The 13,655-nt window shown below is 63.6% G+C and overlaps 2 protein-coding genes across 9 annotated transcripts in view; both read right to left on the bottom strand.

Moving 5' to 3' along the window:
• WAS (WASP actin nucleation promoting factor) overlaps window positions 1-6,754 on the bottom strand; it is an 11,328-nt gene extending 4,574 nt beyond the window's left edge. Inside the window, 9 exon segments of the mRNA XM_059872307.1 lie at window positions 13-51; window positions 1,777-1,837; window positions 1,839-1,874; window positions 1,963-2,018; window positions 2,308-2,395; window positions 3,260-3,339; window positions 3,383-3,446; window positions 4,944-5,073; window positions 6,594-6,754. Coding sequence (XP_059728290.1) covers window positions 13-51; window positions 1,777-1,837; window positions 1,839-1,874; window positions 1,963-2,018; window positions 2,308-2,395; window positions 3,260-3,339; window positions 3,383-3,446; window positions 4,944-5,073; window positions 6,594-6,754 — 715 coding nt within the window.
• Window positions 6,400-13,652, bottom strand: TBC1D25 (TBC1 domain family member 25). 8 transcript variants are annotated; one of them, XM_059872438.1, is made up of 9 exons: window positions 13,329-13,652; window positions 12,918-13,027; window positions 12,682-12,833; window positions 12,289-12,410; window positions 11,954-12,163; window positions 8,732-11,237; window positions 8,522-8,557; window positions 8,311-8,366; window positions 7,575-8,226 (listed from the first exon to the last, which is right to left on the bottom strand). In XM_059872438.1, exons 1-6 carry the CDS (start codon window positions 13,419-13,421, stop codon window positions 8,910-8,912), a joined length of 3,015 nt encoding a protein of 1,004 aa, XP_059728421.1. In that variant the 5' UTR covers window positions 13,422-13,652; the 3' UTR covers window positions 7,575-8,226; window positions 8,311-8,366; window positions 8,522-8,557; window positions 8,732-8,909. The 8 variants fall into 8 exon arrangements, with proteins under 8 accessions (XP_059728414.1, XP_059728415.1, XP_059728421.1 ...); XM_059872435.1 differs by having other exon boundaries at window positions 8,522-11,237; XM_059872436.1 differs by having other exon boundaries at window positions 7,575-8,366.
• Window positions 13,653-13,655: the final 3 nt, after the last annotated feature.

The following is a 13,655-nucleotide window of genomic DNA, read 5'->3' as shown; positions in this document are numbered from 1 at the left end:
GTCAGGACTCACCGGGGCCGGGGGGTGGGGGAGGGGGCAGCGGCTGCTTCTCTGTGGGGGAAGAAGAGGGGGGGGGGTCAGAGGGGGGGAGGGGCAGCTTGGGGGGGGGGGGGGGGTCCCAAAGATTTTTGGGGGTCCCCAGGTGGATTTGGGTTCCCAGGTGAGTTTTGGGGTCCCCCAGGTGGATTTCAGGGTTCCCAGGTGCATTCTGGGAGTTCCCAGGTGGATTTTGGGGGGTTCCCAGGTGTATTTTGGGGGTTCCCAGGTGCATTTTGGGGGGGTCCCAGGTGACTTTTGGGGTTCCCAGGTGGATTTTGGGGTTCCCAGGTGAGTTCTGGGGGTCCCAGATGTGTTTTAGGGGGTTCCCAGGTGGATTTTGGGGGGTTCCCAGGTGCATTTTGGGGTTCCCAGGTGGATTTGGAGGTTCCCAGGTGAGTTTTGGGGTTCCCAGATGGATTTGGAGGTTCCCAGGTGCATTTTGGGGTTCCCAGGTGCATTTCAGGGCTCCCAGGTGAGTTCTGGGGTTCCCAGGTGAGTTCTGGGGTTCCCAGGTGGATTTTGGGGGTTCCCAGGTGCATTTTTAGGGTTCCCGGGTGCATTTTGGGGTTCCCAGGTGGATTTGGGGGGTTCCCAGGTGAGTTTTGGGGTTCCCAGGTGCATTTTGGGGTTCCCAGGTGGATTTTGGGGGGTTCCCAGGTGCATTTTGGGGTTCCCAGGTGGATTTTGGGGGGTCCCAGGTGAGTTCTGGGGGTTCCCAGGTGCATTTTGGGGTTCCCAGGTGAGTTCTGGGGTTCCCAGGTGAGTTGGGGGTCCCAGGTGAGTTCTGGGGGTTCCCAGGTGAGTTCTGGGGTTCCCAGGTGGATTTTGGGGGTTCCCAGGTGCATTTTGGGGTTCCCAGGTGCATTCTGGGGTTCCCAGGTGGATTTTGGGGGGTTCCCAGGTGAGTTGGGGGTCCCAGGTGTATTTTAGGGGGTTCCCAGGTGCATTTTGGGGTTCCCAGGTGCGTTTTGGGGTTCCCAGGTGCATTTTGGGGGGTTCCCAGGTGAGTTCTGGGGTTCCCAGGTGCATTTTGGGGTTCCCAGGTGGATTTTTGGGGGGGTCCCAGGTGGATTTTGGGGTTCCCAGGTGAGTTCTGGGGTTCCCAGGTGGATTTTGGGGGGTTCCCAGTGCATTTCAGGGTTCCCAGGTGAGTTCTGGGGTTCCCAGGTGCATTTCGGGGTTCCCAGGTGCATTTTAGGGTTCCCAGGTGGATTTTGGAGTTCCCAGGTGCATTTCAGGGTTCCCAGGTGAGTTCTGGGGTTCCCAGGTGCATTTCGGGGGTTCCCAGGTGCATTTTAGGGTTCCCAGGTGGATTTTGGAGTTCCCAGGTGCATTTCAGGGTTCCCAGGTGAGTTCTGGGGTTCCCAGGTGAGTTTTGAGGTTCCCAGGTGCGTTTTGGGGTTCCCAGGTGGATTTTGGGGGTTCCCAGGTGAGTTCTGGGGTTCCCAGGTGCATTTCAGGGTTCCCAGGTGCGTTTTGGGGTTCCCAGGTGGATTTTGAGGGGTCCCAGGTGCATTTTGGGGGGTTCCCAGGGTGCGTTCTGGGGTTCCCAGGTGCATTTCAGGGTTCCCAGGTGAGTTCTGGGGTTCCCAGGTGGATTTTAGGGTTCCCAGGTGGATTTTGGGGGTTCCCAGGTGAGTTTTGGGGTTCCAGGTGCATTTTGGGGTTCCCAGGTGAGTTCTGGGGTTCCCAGGTGAGTTGGGGGTCCCAGGTGTGGTCGGGGGCGGGGTCTCTCACCCCCCCTCTGCTGCCGCCGCCGCAGCCTCTCCTGCACTCGGCCCTCGAACGTCGCGGCCTCGGGCCTCGGAGGCGAAGTTCAGCCCCGCCCACCCCTCCTGAGCCAATCAGGAGCGGCCGTGGGCGGTCAGGCCATGCCCACTCATCCAAACCACACCCACTTTTCCTTATATGGCAAAAGCCTACTGGCCACACCCACCATTTGCAACAGCCACGCCCATTTTCCCTTATATGGTCACATCCTGCCCATTTTACACAGGCCACACCCACATTGAGGACCACACCCACGGTCTGGCCACACCCACTTAAACTAAACCATGTCTCCACCCACTTGGCTCCACCCCCCAAGTCACACCCCATTTAAGCCCCTCCCCTTTGCCACACCCACAATGGGCTCCTCCCACCTGACCATGGTCACCTCCAGCCCCCACCCACAGACCCCACCCACATTTCCCATAGCCCCACCCACTGACCCCACCCAAATTTAACCACGCCCTCCCTTAAACCACGCCCCCGGCTCCGCCCACTCACGTGGCTGACGAAGGTGTGGAAAAAGGGGGGTGGGGGTCTTGTAGCCCATCCCCCCCTGCAGCTCCTGCTCCCACCACAGCTCCCCGGCCTGGGGGGGGAATTCGGGGTCAGGGACCCTCCTGGGGGACCCCCCAAAATCCCTCGGGACCCCCTCAAAACTCCCCAGGACCCCCCCAAAACCCCTCAGGGACCCCTCAAAACTCCCCAGGACCCCCCAAAACCCCTCAGGGACCCCTCAAAACTCCCCAGGAGACCCCCCAAAACCCCTCAGGGACCCCTCAAAACTCCCCAGGACCCCCCAAAACCCCTCAGGGACCCCTCAAAAACTCCCCAGGACCCCCCAAAACCCCTCAGGGACCCCTCAAAACCCCCCAGGACCCCCCCAAAACCCCTCAGGACCCCCCACCCCAATCCCCTTCACCTCCACCCCATCCTGGAATTTCGGGGATTCCCCACTTGAATTTGGGTTCCTCCCCCAAGATTTGGGGACATCCCTCAGGATTTAAGAACCCCCTCAAAGATTTTGGGGGTCTCCTCTGGGATTTGGGGTCCCCCCGGGATTTTAGGGTCCCCCCCAGGATTTTGGGGGTCCCCCCCCAGGATTTGGGGACCCCCCCCTCAAATAAGAGAGGATGAAGCGGAACCAGTGGAGTCCGTCTTGACCCGCCCCCCTGGCTTTTTGGGGACCCCCCCCCCAGAGATTTTGGGGTCCCCCCCGGATATTTTGGGGTCCCCCCCGGGATTTTGGGGGTCCCCCAGGATTTGGGACCCCCCCCTCAAATAAGAGAAGGATGAAGCGGAACCAGTGGAGTCCGTCCTTGACCCGCCCCCCTGGCTTTCAGTGACCTCCCCCTCCCCGGGATTTTGGGGACCCCCCCCCAGAGATTTTGGGGTCCCCCCCCCGGATATTTCGGGGTCCCCCCCGGGATTTCGGGGGTCCCCCCAGACTCACGGGCAGGCGGAAGATGCGGATGAAGTAGGAGCGCCGGGGGCTGTCCCGCACCAGGCAGGCGACGCCCACAGCCCCGCAGGCTCCAGGAGCCCCCCGGGACCCCCCCCGGGACCCCCCGGGGACCCACCCCCCGGGGGACCCCCCCGGGCTCAGCCACCACCAGCTGGACCACGGCGGTCACCAGGCTCTGTGGGGACACGGGGGTGGGACACGTGGCACCCCAAAATCCAACCGGGGTACCCCAAAATCCAGCCCAGAGAACCAAAACATCAAAAACCCCAAATCCAGCCCAGAGACCCCAAAATTCATCTCGAAGACCCAAAATCCTCCCCCACCCCACCCCAAATCCCCCCAAACGCCCCCAGTTCTCCTTCCCAGTCCAAACCAGTGCCCCCCCAGTTCCCTCCAGTTCCTCCCCATGCTCCCAGTCCCCTCCCAGTCCCTCCCAGCACCCCTCAGTCCCTCCCAGTCCATCCCAGTCCATCCCAGTCCTTCCCAGTCCCCCCAGTTCCCTCCCAGTTTGATCCCAGTCCTTCCCAGTCCCCTCCCAGTCCATCCCAGTCCTCCCCAGTCCATCCAGTCCTTCCCAGTCCATCCCAGTCCCCCTCCCAGTCCATCCCAGTCCCTCCCAGTCCATCCCAGTCCCTCCCAGTCCATCCCAGTCCCTCCCAATCCCCTCCCAGTCCTTCCCAGTCCCCCCAGTCCCTCCCAGCACCCCCCAGTCCATCCCAGTCCATCCCAGTCCATCCCAGTCCATCCAGTCCCTCCCAGTCCCTCCCAGTTCCCCCCCAATCCCCTCCCAGTCCTTCCCAGTCCCCCCCAATCCCCCTCCCAGTTTGATCCCAGTCCCCCCCCAGTTCCCCTTCCCAGTCCCCTCCCAGTCCTTCCCAGTCCCCTCCCAGTCCATCCCAGTCAATCCCAGTTCCCCTAGTCCATCCCAGTCCCCCCCAATCCCCTCCCAGTCCTTCCCAGTCTCCCCAGTTCCTTCCCAGTTTGATCCCAGTCCTCCCCAGTTCCCCTTCCCAGTCCCTCCCAGCACCCTCCAGTCCCTCCCAGTCCATCCCAGTCCTTCCCAGTCCCCTCCCAGTTTGATCCCAGTCCCCCCCAGTCCCCTCCCAGTCCATCCCAGTCCATCCCAGTCAATCCCAGTTCCCCCCTAGTCCCATCCCAGTCCCCCCCCAATCCCCTCACCAGGTCCCTCCCAGCACCCCCCCAGTCCCTCCCAGCACCCCCCCAGTCCATCCCAGTCCATCCCAGTCCCCTCCCAGTCCCATCCCAGTTCCCCCTAGTCCATCCCAGTCTTTCCCAATCCCCTCCCAGTCCTTCCCCAGTCCCCCCCAGTTCCCTCCCAGTTTGATCCCAAGTCACTCCCCAGTTCCCTTCCCAGTCCCTCCCAGCACCCCTCAGTCCCTCCCAGTCCATCCCAGTCCCCTCCCAGTTTGATCCCAGTCCATCCCAGTCCCTCCCAGCACCCCCCAGTCCTTCCCAGTCTCCCCAGTTCCCTCCCAGTTTGATCCCAGTCCCCCCCAATCCCCTCCCAGTCCATCCCAGTCCTTCCCAGTCCCCTCCCAGTTTGATCCCAGTCCATCCCAGTCCCTCACAGTCCTTCCCAGTCCCCTCCCCAGTTTGATCCCAGTCCCCCCCAGTCCCCCTCCCAGTCCCTCCAGTGCTCCCAGTTCCTCACCACGCATTTCCTGCCCAGCACCTCGAAGATCCGCAGGTTCTCCTGCTCCCCCAGCAGCTCCGAGGGGACGTTGTCCCCCCCCTCGCCAGCCCCCCCCGGCTCATCCCCAAATTTGGGACCCCCCAAACAATCCCTGGGAACCCCAAAAAAAACCCCTGGAACCCCAAAATCCCCTGGGACCCCCCAAAAATCCCCCCTGGGGACCCCCCAAAATCCCTGGGAACCCCAAAAAATCTCTGGGATCCCCCAAAAATCCCCCCTGGGAACCCCCAAATCCCCTGGGAACCCCAAAAAACCCTGGGAACCCCAAAGATCCCCCCTGGGAACCCCAAAAAATCTCTGGGACCCCCCAAAATTCCCCCCCTGGGACCCCCCAAAATCCCTGGGAACCCCAAAAAATCTCTGGGACCCCCCAAAATCCTCCCTGGGACCCCCCAAAATCCCCCCAGAGCCGCCCCCCAACAAATCTCTGGGTGCCCCCCGAGGCCTCTTCCGGCCGGAAGCACCCAAAGGTGGCGGGGACGTCACCTCCGGACTGGGGGAACTGGGAGGGACTGGAGGGGATTGGGGGGACTGGGAGGGGATTGGGGGGGACTGGGAGGGACTGGGAGGGGACTGGGAGGGACTGGGAGGGAACTGGGGGGACTGGGAGGGGATTGGGGGGACTGGGAGGGACTGGGAGGGGAACTGGGGGGGACTGGGAGGGACTGGGGGACTGGGAAGGGGAACTGGGGATACTGGGAGGGGATTGGGGGGACTGGGAGGGACTGGAAAGGGGAACTGGGGGAACTGGGAGGGGATTGGGAGGGGATTGGGGGGACTGGGAGGGACTGGGAGGGGACTGGGGGGACTGGGAGGGGACTGGGAAGGGGAACTGGGCATACTGGGAGGGTCTGCAGAACTGGGAGGGACTGAGAAAGGGAACTGGGGGCACTGGGAGGGACTGGGGGGGGAACTGGGGGAACTGGGAGCACCCTCAGCCAGCAATGTGAGCAAACTGGGAACACTGGGAAAATCCCAGTCCTAGCCCCGCCCCTGCTCACACCCTCCCAGTTCATACTGGGAACTCCCCAGTTCATACTGGAAATGGGAAATCCCTTCCCAGTCCCTACTGGGAGCCCCCAGCCCCTCCCAGTCCCTCCCAGTTCATACTGGGAGCTCCCAAACTCACTCCCAGTCCATACTGGGAGCCCCCAGCCCCTCCCAGTCCATACTGGGAGCCCCAGTCTCCCTCCCAATTCATACTGGGAGCCCCCAAACTCCCTCCCAGTCCCTACTGGGAGCCCTCAGCCCCTCCCAGTCCATACTGGGAGCCCCCAAACTCCCTCCCAGTCCATACTGGGAGCCCCCAAACTCCCTCCCAGTCCATACTGGGAGCCCCCAGCCCCTCCCAGTCCCTACTGGGAGCCCCCAGCCCCTCCCAGTCCCTCCCAGTCCATACTGGGAGCCACACCAGTAACAGGCATCGTTTATTGGCGATTCCGGCACCTCTGGGACCCCCCCGGGACCCCCCCGGGCTGGGGGGGGAGGGGCAATAAATAAGGGGGGGGAGGGGAGAAGGCACCCAGGGCGGGGGGCAGGAACTGGTTTGTACTGGTCCATACTGGGAGAAGGCCTGAGGGCATCAACACAGCAGTGGGGGCACCCTACCGGTCCATACTGGTCTGTACTGGTCCGTACTGGGAGCACGCAAGGCCACGCGGGTGAGGAGAGCTCTGGACTGGTTTGTACTGGTCCATACTGGGAGGACCCAAGGCCACGCCGGTGAAGAGCTCCCAGTTTGGCTGCCGGACTGGTCCATACTGGTCCATACTGGTCGGTACTGGTGCATGCTGGGATGGCTGAAGGCCACGGCAAGGCACTGGTCCGTACTGGTCCATACTGGTCCGTACTGGTCCATACTGGTCCGGCACAAGGTGATGCATGTGAGGGGCTCCCAGTTGGGCTCCCAGCCCCTTCCTGCTCCAAACTGGTCCATACTGGTCTGTACTGGTCCGGCCCAAGGCAAGGCAGATCCAGGAGTTCCCAGGCAAGTGGTTGGTACCGGTTCATACTGGTTTGTACTGGGATGTCCCACAATGGTGCAGAACCCAGTGGGGAGGCACTGGGCTGTACTGGTTCATACTGGTTTGTACTGGGAGGGGTCTCTCAGGGGTCATGGGGAGGTCTGGGGCTCCCTGCTGACCCCAGGGTGGCCCTGGGGACCTGTGGTGGCCTTGGGGACCCCATGGTGGCCTTGGGGACCTGTGGTGGCCTTGGGGACCCCATGGTGGCCTTGGGGACCCCATGGTGGCCTTGGGGACCCCATGGTGGCCTTGGGGACCTGTGGTGGCCTTGGGGACCCCATGGTGGCCTTGGGGACCTGTGGTGGCCTTGGGGACCTGTGGTGGCCTTGGGGACCCCATGGTGGCCTTGGGGACCCCATGGTGGCCTTGGGGACCTGTGGTGGCCTTGGGGACCCCATGGTGGCCTTGGGGACCTGTGGTGGCCTTGGGGACCCCATGGTGGCCTTGGGGACCCCATGGTGGCCTTGGGGACCCCATGGTGGCCTTGGGGACCTGTGGTGGCCTTGGGGACCCCATGGTGGCCTTGGGGACCTGTGGTGGCCTTGGGGACCTGTGGTGGCCTTGGGGACCCCATGGTGGCCTTGGGGACCCCATGGTGGCCCTGGGGACCTGTGGTGGCCTTGGGGACCCCATGGTGGCCTTGGGGACCTGTGGTGGCCCTGGGGACCCCAAAAGGACCCACCTGTCCCCATGTGGGGTCTGGGGGTCCCCACAATCTCCTGCAGACCCCCAAGGTGACCTCAGGGTGACATTCTATGGTGTCCCCACGTTGTCCTGCAGACCCTGACAGCGACCACAGGTCCCCCAAAGTGACCTCAGGGTGACGTTTTATGGTGTCCCCATGTTGTCCTACAGACCCTGACAGTGACCACAGGTCCCCCAAGGTGACCTAAGGACCTCCTGGAGATGTTTGATGGTGTCCCCACAGTGTCCTACAGGTTCTCCCGCTCAACTTGGGAGTCCCATGATGGGTGTGGGGGTCCCTGGAGATGTCCTATGGGGTCACCACGCTGTCCTACAGACCTCTGGAGCCCCTCACAATGACCTGAGCACCTCTCTGAGATGTCCTATGGGGTCACCACCTGGTCCTACAAACCCACAGTGACTTTGGAGTTGCTCATGATGATCTCAGACCAACTTTGAGATGTTTCACGGGGTCACCACCTCATCCTACAGACCTCCAGTGACTTTGGAGCTGCTCATGATGACCTCAGCACCTTCTGGAGATGTTCTGAGATGTTCTTTGGGGTCACCACCTCGTCCTACAAACCCTTTGGAGCCCCTCACGATGACCTCAGCACCTTCTGGAGATGTTCTGAGATGTTCTATGGGGTCACCACAAACCCCTCAGGATGACCTCAGACCCATCTCAGATGTCCTGTGGGGTCACCACCTCATCCTACAGACCTCCAGTGACTTTGGAGCCGCTCACAATGACCTCAGCACCTTCTGGAGATGTTCTGAGATGTTCCATGGGGTCACCATGCTCTCCTACAAACCCTTCAGGCTGACCTCAGACCCATCTCAGATGTCCTATGGGGTCACCACCTCATCCTACAGACCTCCAGTGACTTTGGAGTTGCTCATGATGATCTCAGACCAACTTTGAGATGTTTCACGGGGTCACCACCGCATCCTACAGACCTCCAGTGACTTTGGAGCTGCTCATGATGACCTCAGCACCTTCTGGAGATGTTCTGAGATGTTCCTTGGGGTCACCACAAACCCCTCAGGATGACCTCAGACCCATCTCAGATGTCCTATGGGGTCACCACAAACCCCTCAGGATGACCTCAGACCCATCTCAGATGTTCTACACCGTCACCACCTCACCCCTCCTCTGACCTTGCCGCTCCCACCCTCTCTCCCCCACCCCACCCTTGGATCTCCTGAGGTCCCCTTACCCCGAGGGCGGTCCCGTTTGGGGTCCCCCCGGCGCGGTGGCCCCCCAACCCTCCAGGTACCTGGCGAAGAGCGCCTTGGCGCGGCGCAGGACGCGCGGCAGGTGGTGGCGGCGCACCAGGCGGTCGAAGTGCATGGCCACCTCGTTGTAGTCGCCGGCGCGCGCCATCACGGCCTCGCGCTGCTCCAGCAGCATGGCCAGGCACACGAACAGCAGGAAGGGGTTGCCCTGGCCCAGCTCTTCTGGAGGTGGCAGCGGCGCCCCGTCGTCCTCCACCGTCACCTCCTCGTCCGAGGAGGAACCTGAGGAGCACGAGGTGGAGGAGGAGGAGGAGGAGGAGGAGGAAGGGTCTTCCCAAGCCCAACGGCCGCCCCAAGGGTCTTCGGGGGTGGTTGGGTTGTGGCGGGTGGTCTTGGGGGTGTGGTGGTCGTCGTGGAGGTGGTGGTGGTCGTGGTTGGTGTCGTCATGGCTGTCCTTGGGGTCGTGGTGGTCATGTTTGAGGTCATGGTGGCCACGTCTGGGGTCATCACATCCTTCCTTAGGGGCATCACGGCCATTCTTGAGGTCATCATGGCCATCCTTGAGGTCATCACAGCCATCCTTGAGGTCACCACGGCCATCCCTGGGGTTGTTGTGGCCTTCTCCAAAGCCGTGTCCTTCTCTGAGATCATCGGGAACCTTCCTGAGGTCATCACGATTCGTCCCAGGGTCATCTCCTCCTTCTCTCGGGTCATCCAGCTCCTCTTTGGGGTCATCAAATCCCTCTTTGGGGTCACCTTGTCCTTTTCTGTGGTCATCTTGTCCTTCTCCTGGGTGGTGTCCCTCTTTAGGGCCACCCTGTCCTTTTTTGGGGTCTTCTCCAGCCCCCCAGCAGAAGCTGTGGGGTCTCTGCTCCATCTCCAGGGCGTCGGTGCCTTCCTCCACCTTCCTTCCTCTACCTCCACCTGGCTCTGAGTCCTTGGAGCCCTCGGGGGCTCCTCCAGCATCCCTGGGGAGTCTCCCCTGGACCTTCCTGGAGCTCTTGTGACCTCTGGGGACATCGCTGGAGCTCTTGTGACCTCTGGGGACATTGCTGGAGCTCTCAAGACCTTCCTCAATGTCCTTAAAGCTCTCGGGACCCTCCTGGCTGTCCCTGGGACCATCAGGGACATCACTGGAGCTCTTGGGACTCTTGAAGACCTCGCTGGAGATCTTGTGACTGCTGGGGACATCACTGGAGCTCTGGATACCCTCCTGGCTGCCCTTGGAACCTTCTAGAACGTTGCTGAAGCTCTTGGGAGTCTCAAAGACTTCACTGGAGATCTTGGGACTGCTGGGGACATCTCTGGAGCTTTTGGGACCCTCTGGGCCATCACTGGAAGTCTTGAGACCCCCAGGGCTACCACTGGAGCTTGTGGGACCCTCTGGGCCATCACTGGAGCTTGTGGGACCACCGAGGACATCACCAGAGCTCATGGGACCACCTGGGACATCACTGGAGCTCTTGGGACCCTCAGGGCCATCACAGCAACCCTTGAGACCCCCAAAGCCACCAGCAGAACCCTCCGTGATCCCTCCAGTACCTTCTCCTCCACCTTCCTCCTCCGCCTTCCTCCTCCTCCTCCTCCTCCTGGGCGGCCGCGGCCGCAACCCCCGGCGCTCCCTCAGCCCCCGGCCGGCCCTGCGAGCTCCCAGGGGGGCTCCGAGCAGCGGGACCCCCTCGGGGGGCGGGGGCGGGGCGGGCGGCAGCGAGCTCCAGGTGATCTCCAGCACCTTGAGCGCGTCCTCGAAGGCGAACTCGCGCTTGAGCTCCAGCAGCAGCCAGCGGTAGCAGAAGAGCAGGTCGTGGGCGCCGCGCGCCGCCAGGAAGGCCCAGAACTGGGGGTCGGCGCGGCGCAGCAGGCGGCGCAGGTGGCCGAAGGCGCGCGCCAGCCCGCGGCCGCCGGGGCGGAAGCGCGGCGCCAGGCGGCGCATCAGCGAGCAGAAGCACAGGAAGGCCTGCGCCTCGTCGTCCAGCACGGCCAGCAGCGGCGCCGCCACGTCCGACATGCCCTGGCAGTAGGAGAGGCGCGGGTGGCCCAGCGCGAAGGTGGTCAGCAGCGCCTGCAGGGCGGCCAGGTGAGGGTGGCCCTCCTCGGGCCCGCCGAAGTAGGGGTGGGCCCGGTCGGTGCGCACCACGTCCTTGCGCACGGCCGCGGCCACCTGGGCCAGCTCGGCCGGCGCGGCGCGGGCGGCCAGGGCCACCTTCAGGGAGGAGTACTCGGCCGCCTTGAGGCGCAGGTGGGACAGGCGCTCCTGGCCCGTCAGGCCGGCGGGGAAGACGTTCAGCAGGTAACGCCAGACCACCTGTATGGAGAATGGGACAGGTGAGGGATCAGGGACACGTTCAGCAGGTAACGCCAGACCACCGGGATGGGGAATGGGACAGGTGAGGGACTAGGAACGTGTTCAGCAGGTAACACCACACCACCTGTATGGGGGGGAATGGGACAGGTGAGGGATCAGGGACACGTTCAGCAGGTAACGCCAGAACACCGGGATGGGGAATGGGACAGGTGAGGGATCAGAGACACGTTCAGCAGGTAACGCCATACCACCTGTATGGGGGGGAATGGGACAGGTGAGGGATCAGGGACACGTTCAGCAGGTAACACCACACCACCTGTATGGGGGGGAATGGGACAGGTGAGGGATCAGGGACACGTTCAGCAGGTAACGCCAGACCACCTGTATGGGGGGAAATGGGGTTAAGGACGGCAGGAACTCTCAGGTGTTGGTCAGGAAGGATATGAAGATCCCCAGGTGTGCCTGAGGTGACATCAAGCAAGATCAGAACACCCAAGGTGTGACTCAGGTGTAATCATAACCACTAGGTGAGGCTCAGGGAAGCCAAAGAACCCCCAAGGTGCGGCTCAGAAGATCCCAAAGTGTGGCTCAGAGGACCCCAGGTATGATCAGAACCCCCCCAGGTATGTCCCAGGTGTGACCACACCCCCTCAGACGTACCCCAGGTGTGACCACACCCTCCCGGACATGTCCCAGGTGTGTCTCTGGGCTCTCACCTTGCGCAGGCCGGGCTCGACGCCACCGTGGAAGATGTGCAGCCGCAGGTCCTGGGGCCGCAGCAGGCGTCCACCTGGGCCCAGGTACGACCTCAGGTCGGCGTCGCTCAGGGGGGCGCAGGGCGGGGGCGGGGGAGGGGGCGGGGACACGGCCAGGGTCCCCTCAGGCCACGCCAGGGCCGCCTGTGCCCGCGCCAGCGTCCGGCCCACCTGTGGGAACAGGTGGGTACAGGTGTCACTGGGAGGGCACTGGGATGCCCAAGCAGGAGCTCTCTGTGAGCTTCCAGCAGGGTGGGGCACCCCAGGTGTGCTTTACCTGCACCAGGTGTGCTCACCTGTGCCAGCAGAGCCTGGGTGAAGGGCAGGGCTGCCGCCAGCAGCGAGCGGCGCTCGGGGACCGGCTCGGCCGCCGCCACCTCCCGCGGGCTGATGATGTCCCAGTCCTCCAGCAGCGGGCCTGGGGACAGCACACCTGAGCCACAGGTACCTGAGAGCCCTGGAGCCCCACCTCGCACAGCTGAGCCACACTGGGCTCCTCCCCCAGGTACCCAGCACCTCCTGACACCCAGCCCACGCCCCCAGGTGTCCCAAGTGTGTGTCCCCAGATGTGTCCTGTCCAACCGAGACGTGTCCCCCTGTGCCCAGGTGTGTCCAGGTAAGTCTGTCACTACCCCACGTGTATCCCAGGTGTGCTCCCACCCCTCCAGGTGTACTCAGGTGTCACTCACTGTCAGGGGGGTTCCTGACATCCAGGCGCAGCCTCAGGGTGGGCCGGGCACAGGTGAAGGCGTTGGCCAAGTCACCATCGCTCAGCAGAGGCACAAAGGTGTCCTGGCCCTGCCCGTCCCGCGCCGCGAAGCTCAGAACGAAGCTTTTCTTCCTGAGGGAACACAGGTGAGCTCACCTGGGGGCTCTAGGGGGTCCCAGGTGTGCCTGAATGGGGAACCAGGGGGGTCCCGCTCACCCCTGCAGGTCGAAGGCCCGGGCCAGGATGTGCTGCAGCACGTCCAGCGATGTGATCTGCGGGTCCACGGCGAACGAGCGGAACTCGGGCGGCTGCTGGCCCTCGTTCTTCTGCGGGAGGAGCGTCAGGGGGCTCCAGGACGGTCCCGGGAGGGTCCAGGGGAGTCCCGGAGCCCCCCAGCCCCTCATGGCGATCCAACATGGCGGCGCAAACCCGTCCCCACAGCAACCCCGCCCGCCTCACGAACGCTGATTGGCGGCCGCCCCCCACGTGACCCAAAAGGCGCGAAATTTTCCCTCCGACGCCCCACCCAAGCTGATTGGCTGCCGGGGGGGCGCGTGACTCCACCCCGTAACCCCGCCCATGACCGCTAATTCGAAAACCACGCCCACGCGATGCCCCGCCCCTTACCTTGACACGCACGCGCACAACCTCGCACTCCTCCTCCAGCGCGGCCCCGCCCCCGCCTCCCGGCGATGCTCCGCCCCCCGTCGTCGCCGCCATGTTGGGGCGGGGTCTCGGGCGGGGTTGGGGGTTCCGGGGGTTTTCGCCGCCGCCGCCGCCCCCCCGAGCCGGGGAAGCGGGGGGCTGGTGTTACGTCACCGTGCTGACGTCACGCGGCGCCCCCCGGCCGGACGGTGCGCGGTTCTGGGGGGGAATCCGGAGCGGCCCCGCGCCCGTGCCCGTCCTGCGGCCGTGGCCGCGGCAACAACATCCGGGGCAGCGCGCGGAACTGAC

The sequence above is a fragment of the Haemorhous mexicanus genome, chromosome 35 (assembly GCF_027477595.1).
Source record: "Haemorhous mexicanus isolate bHaeMex1 chromosome 35, bHaeMex1.pri, whole genome shotgun sequence".
Classification (NCBI taxonomy): Eukaryota; Metazoa; Chordata; class Aves; order Passeriformes; family Fringillidae; genus Haemorhous; species Haemorhous mexicanus.
The sequence above is the reverse complement of the archived record's forward strand: the minus strand, read 5'-3'. Positions and strand labels throughout refer to the sequence as shown.

Excerpts from the sequence above, each read along its gene's own strand:
- TBC1D25 (XM_059872431.1), bottom strand. The coding sequence starts at position 13,421 with ATGGCGGCGACGACGGGGGGCGGAGCATCGCCGGGAGGCGGGGGCGGG. Across the intron at positions 13,028-13,328 it reads TTGTGCGCGTGCGTGTCAAG|AAGAACGAGGGCCAGCAGCC; the intron begins GTAAGGGGCGGG and ends CTCCTCCCGCAG. Across the intron at positions 12,411-12,681 it reads TGTCAGGAACCCCCCTGACA|GCCCGCTGCTGGAGGACTGG; the intron begins GTGAGTGACACC and ends TGCTGTCCCCAG.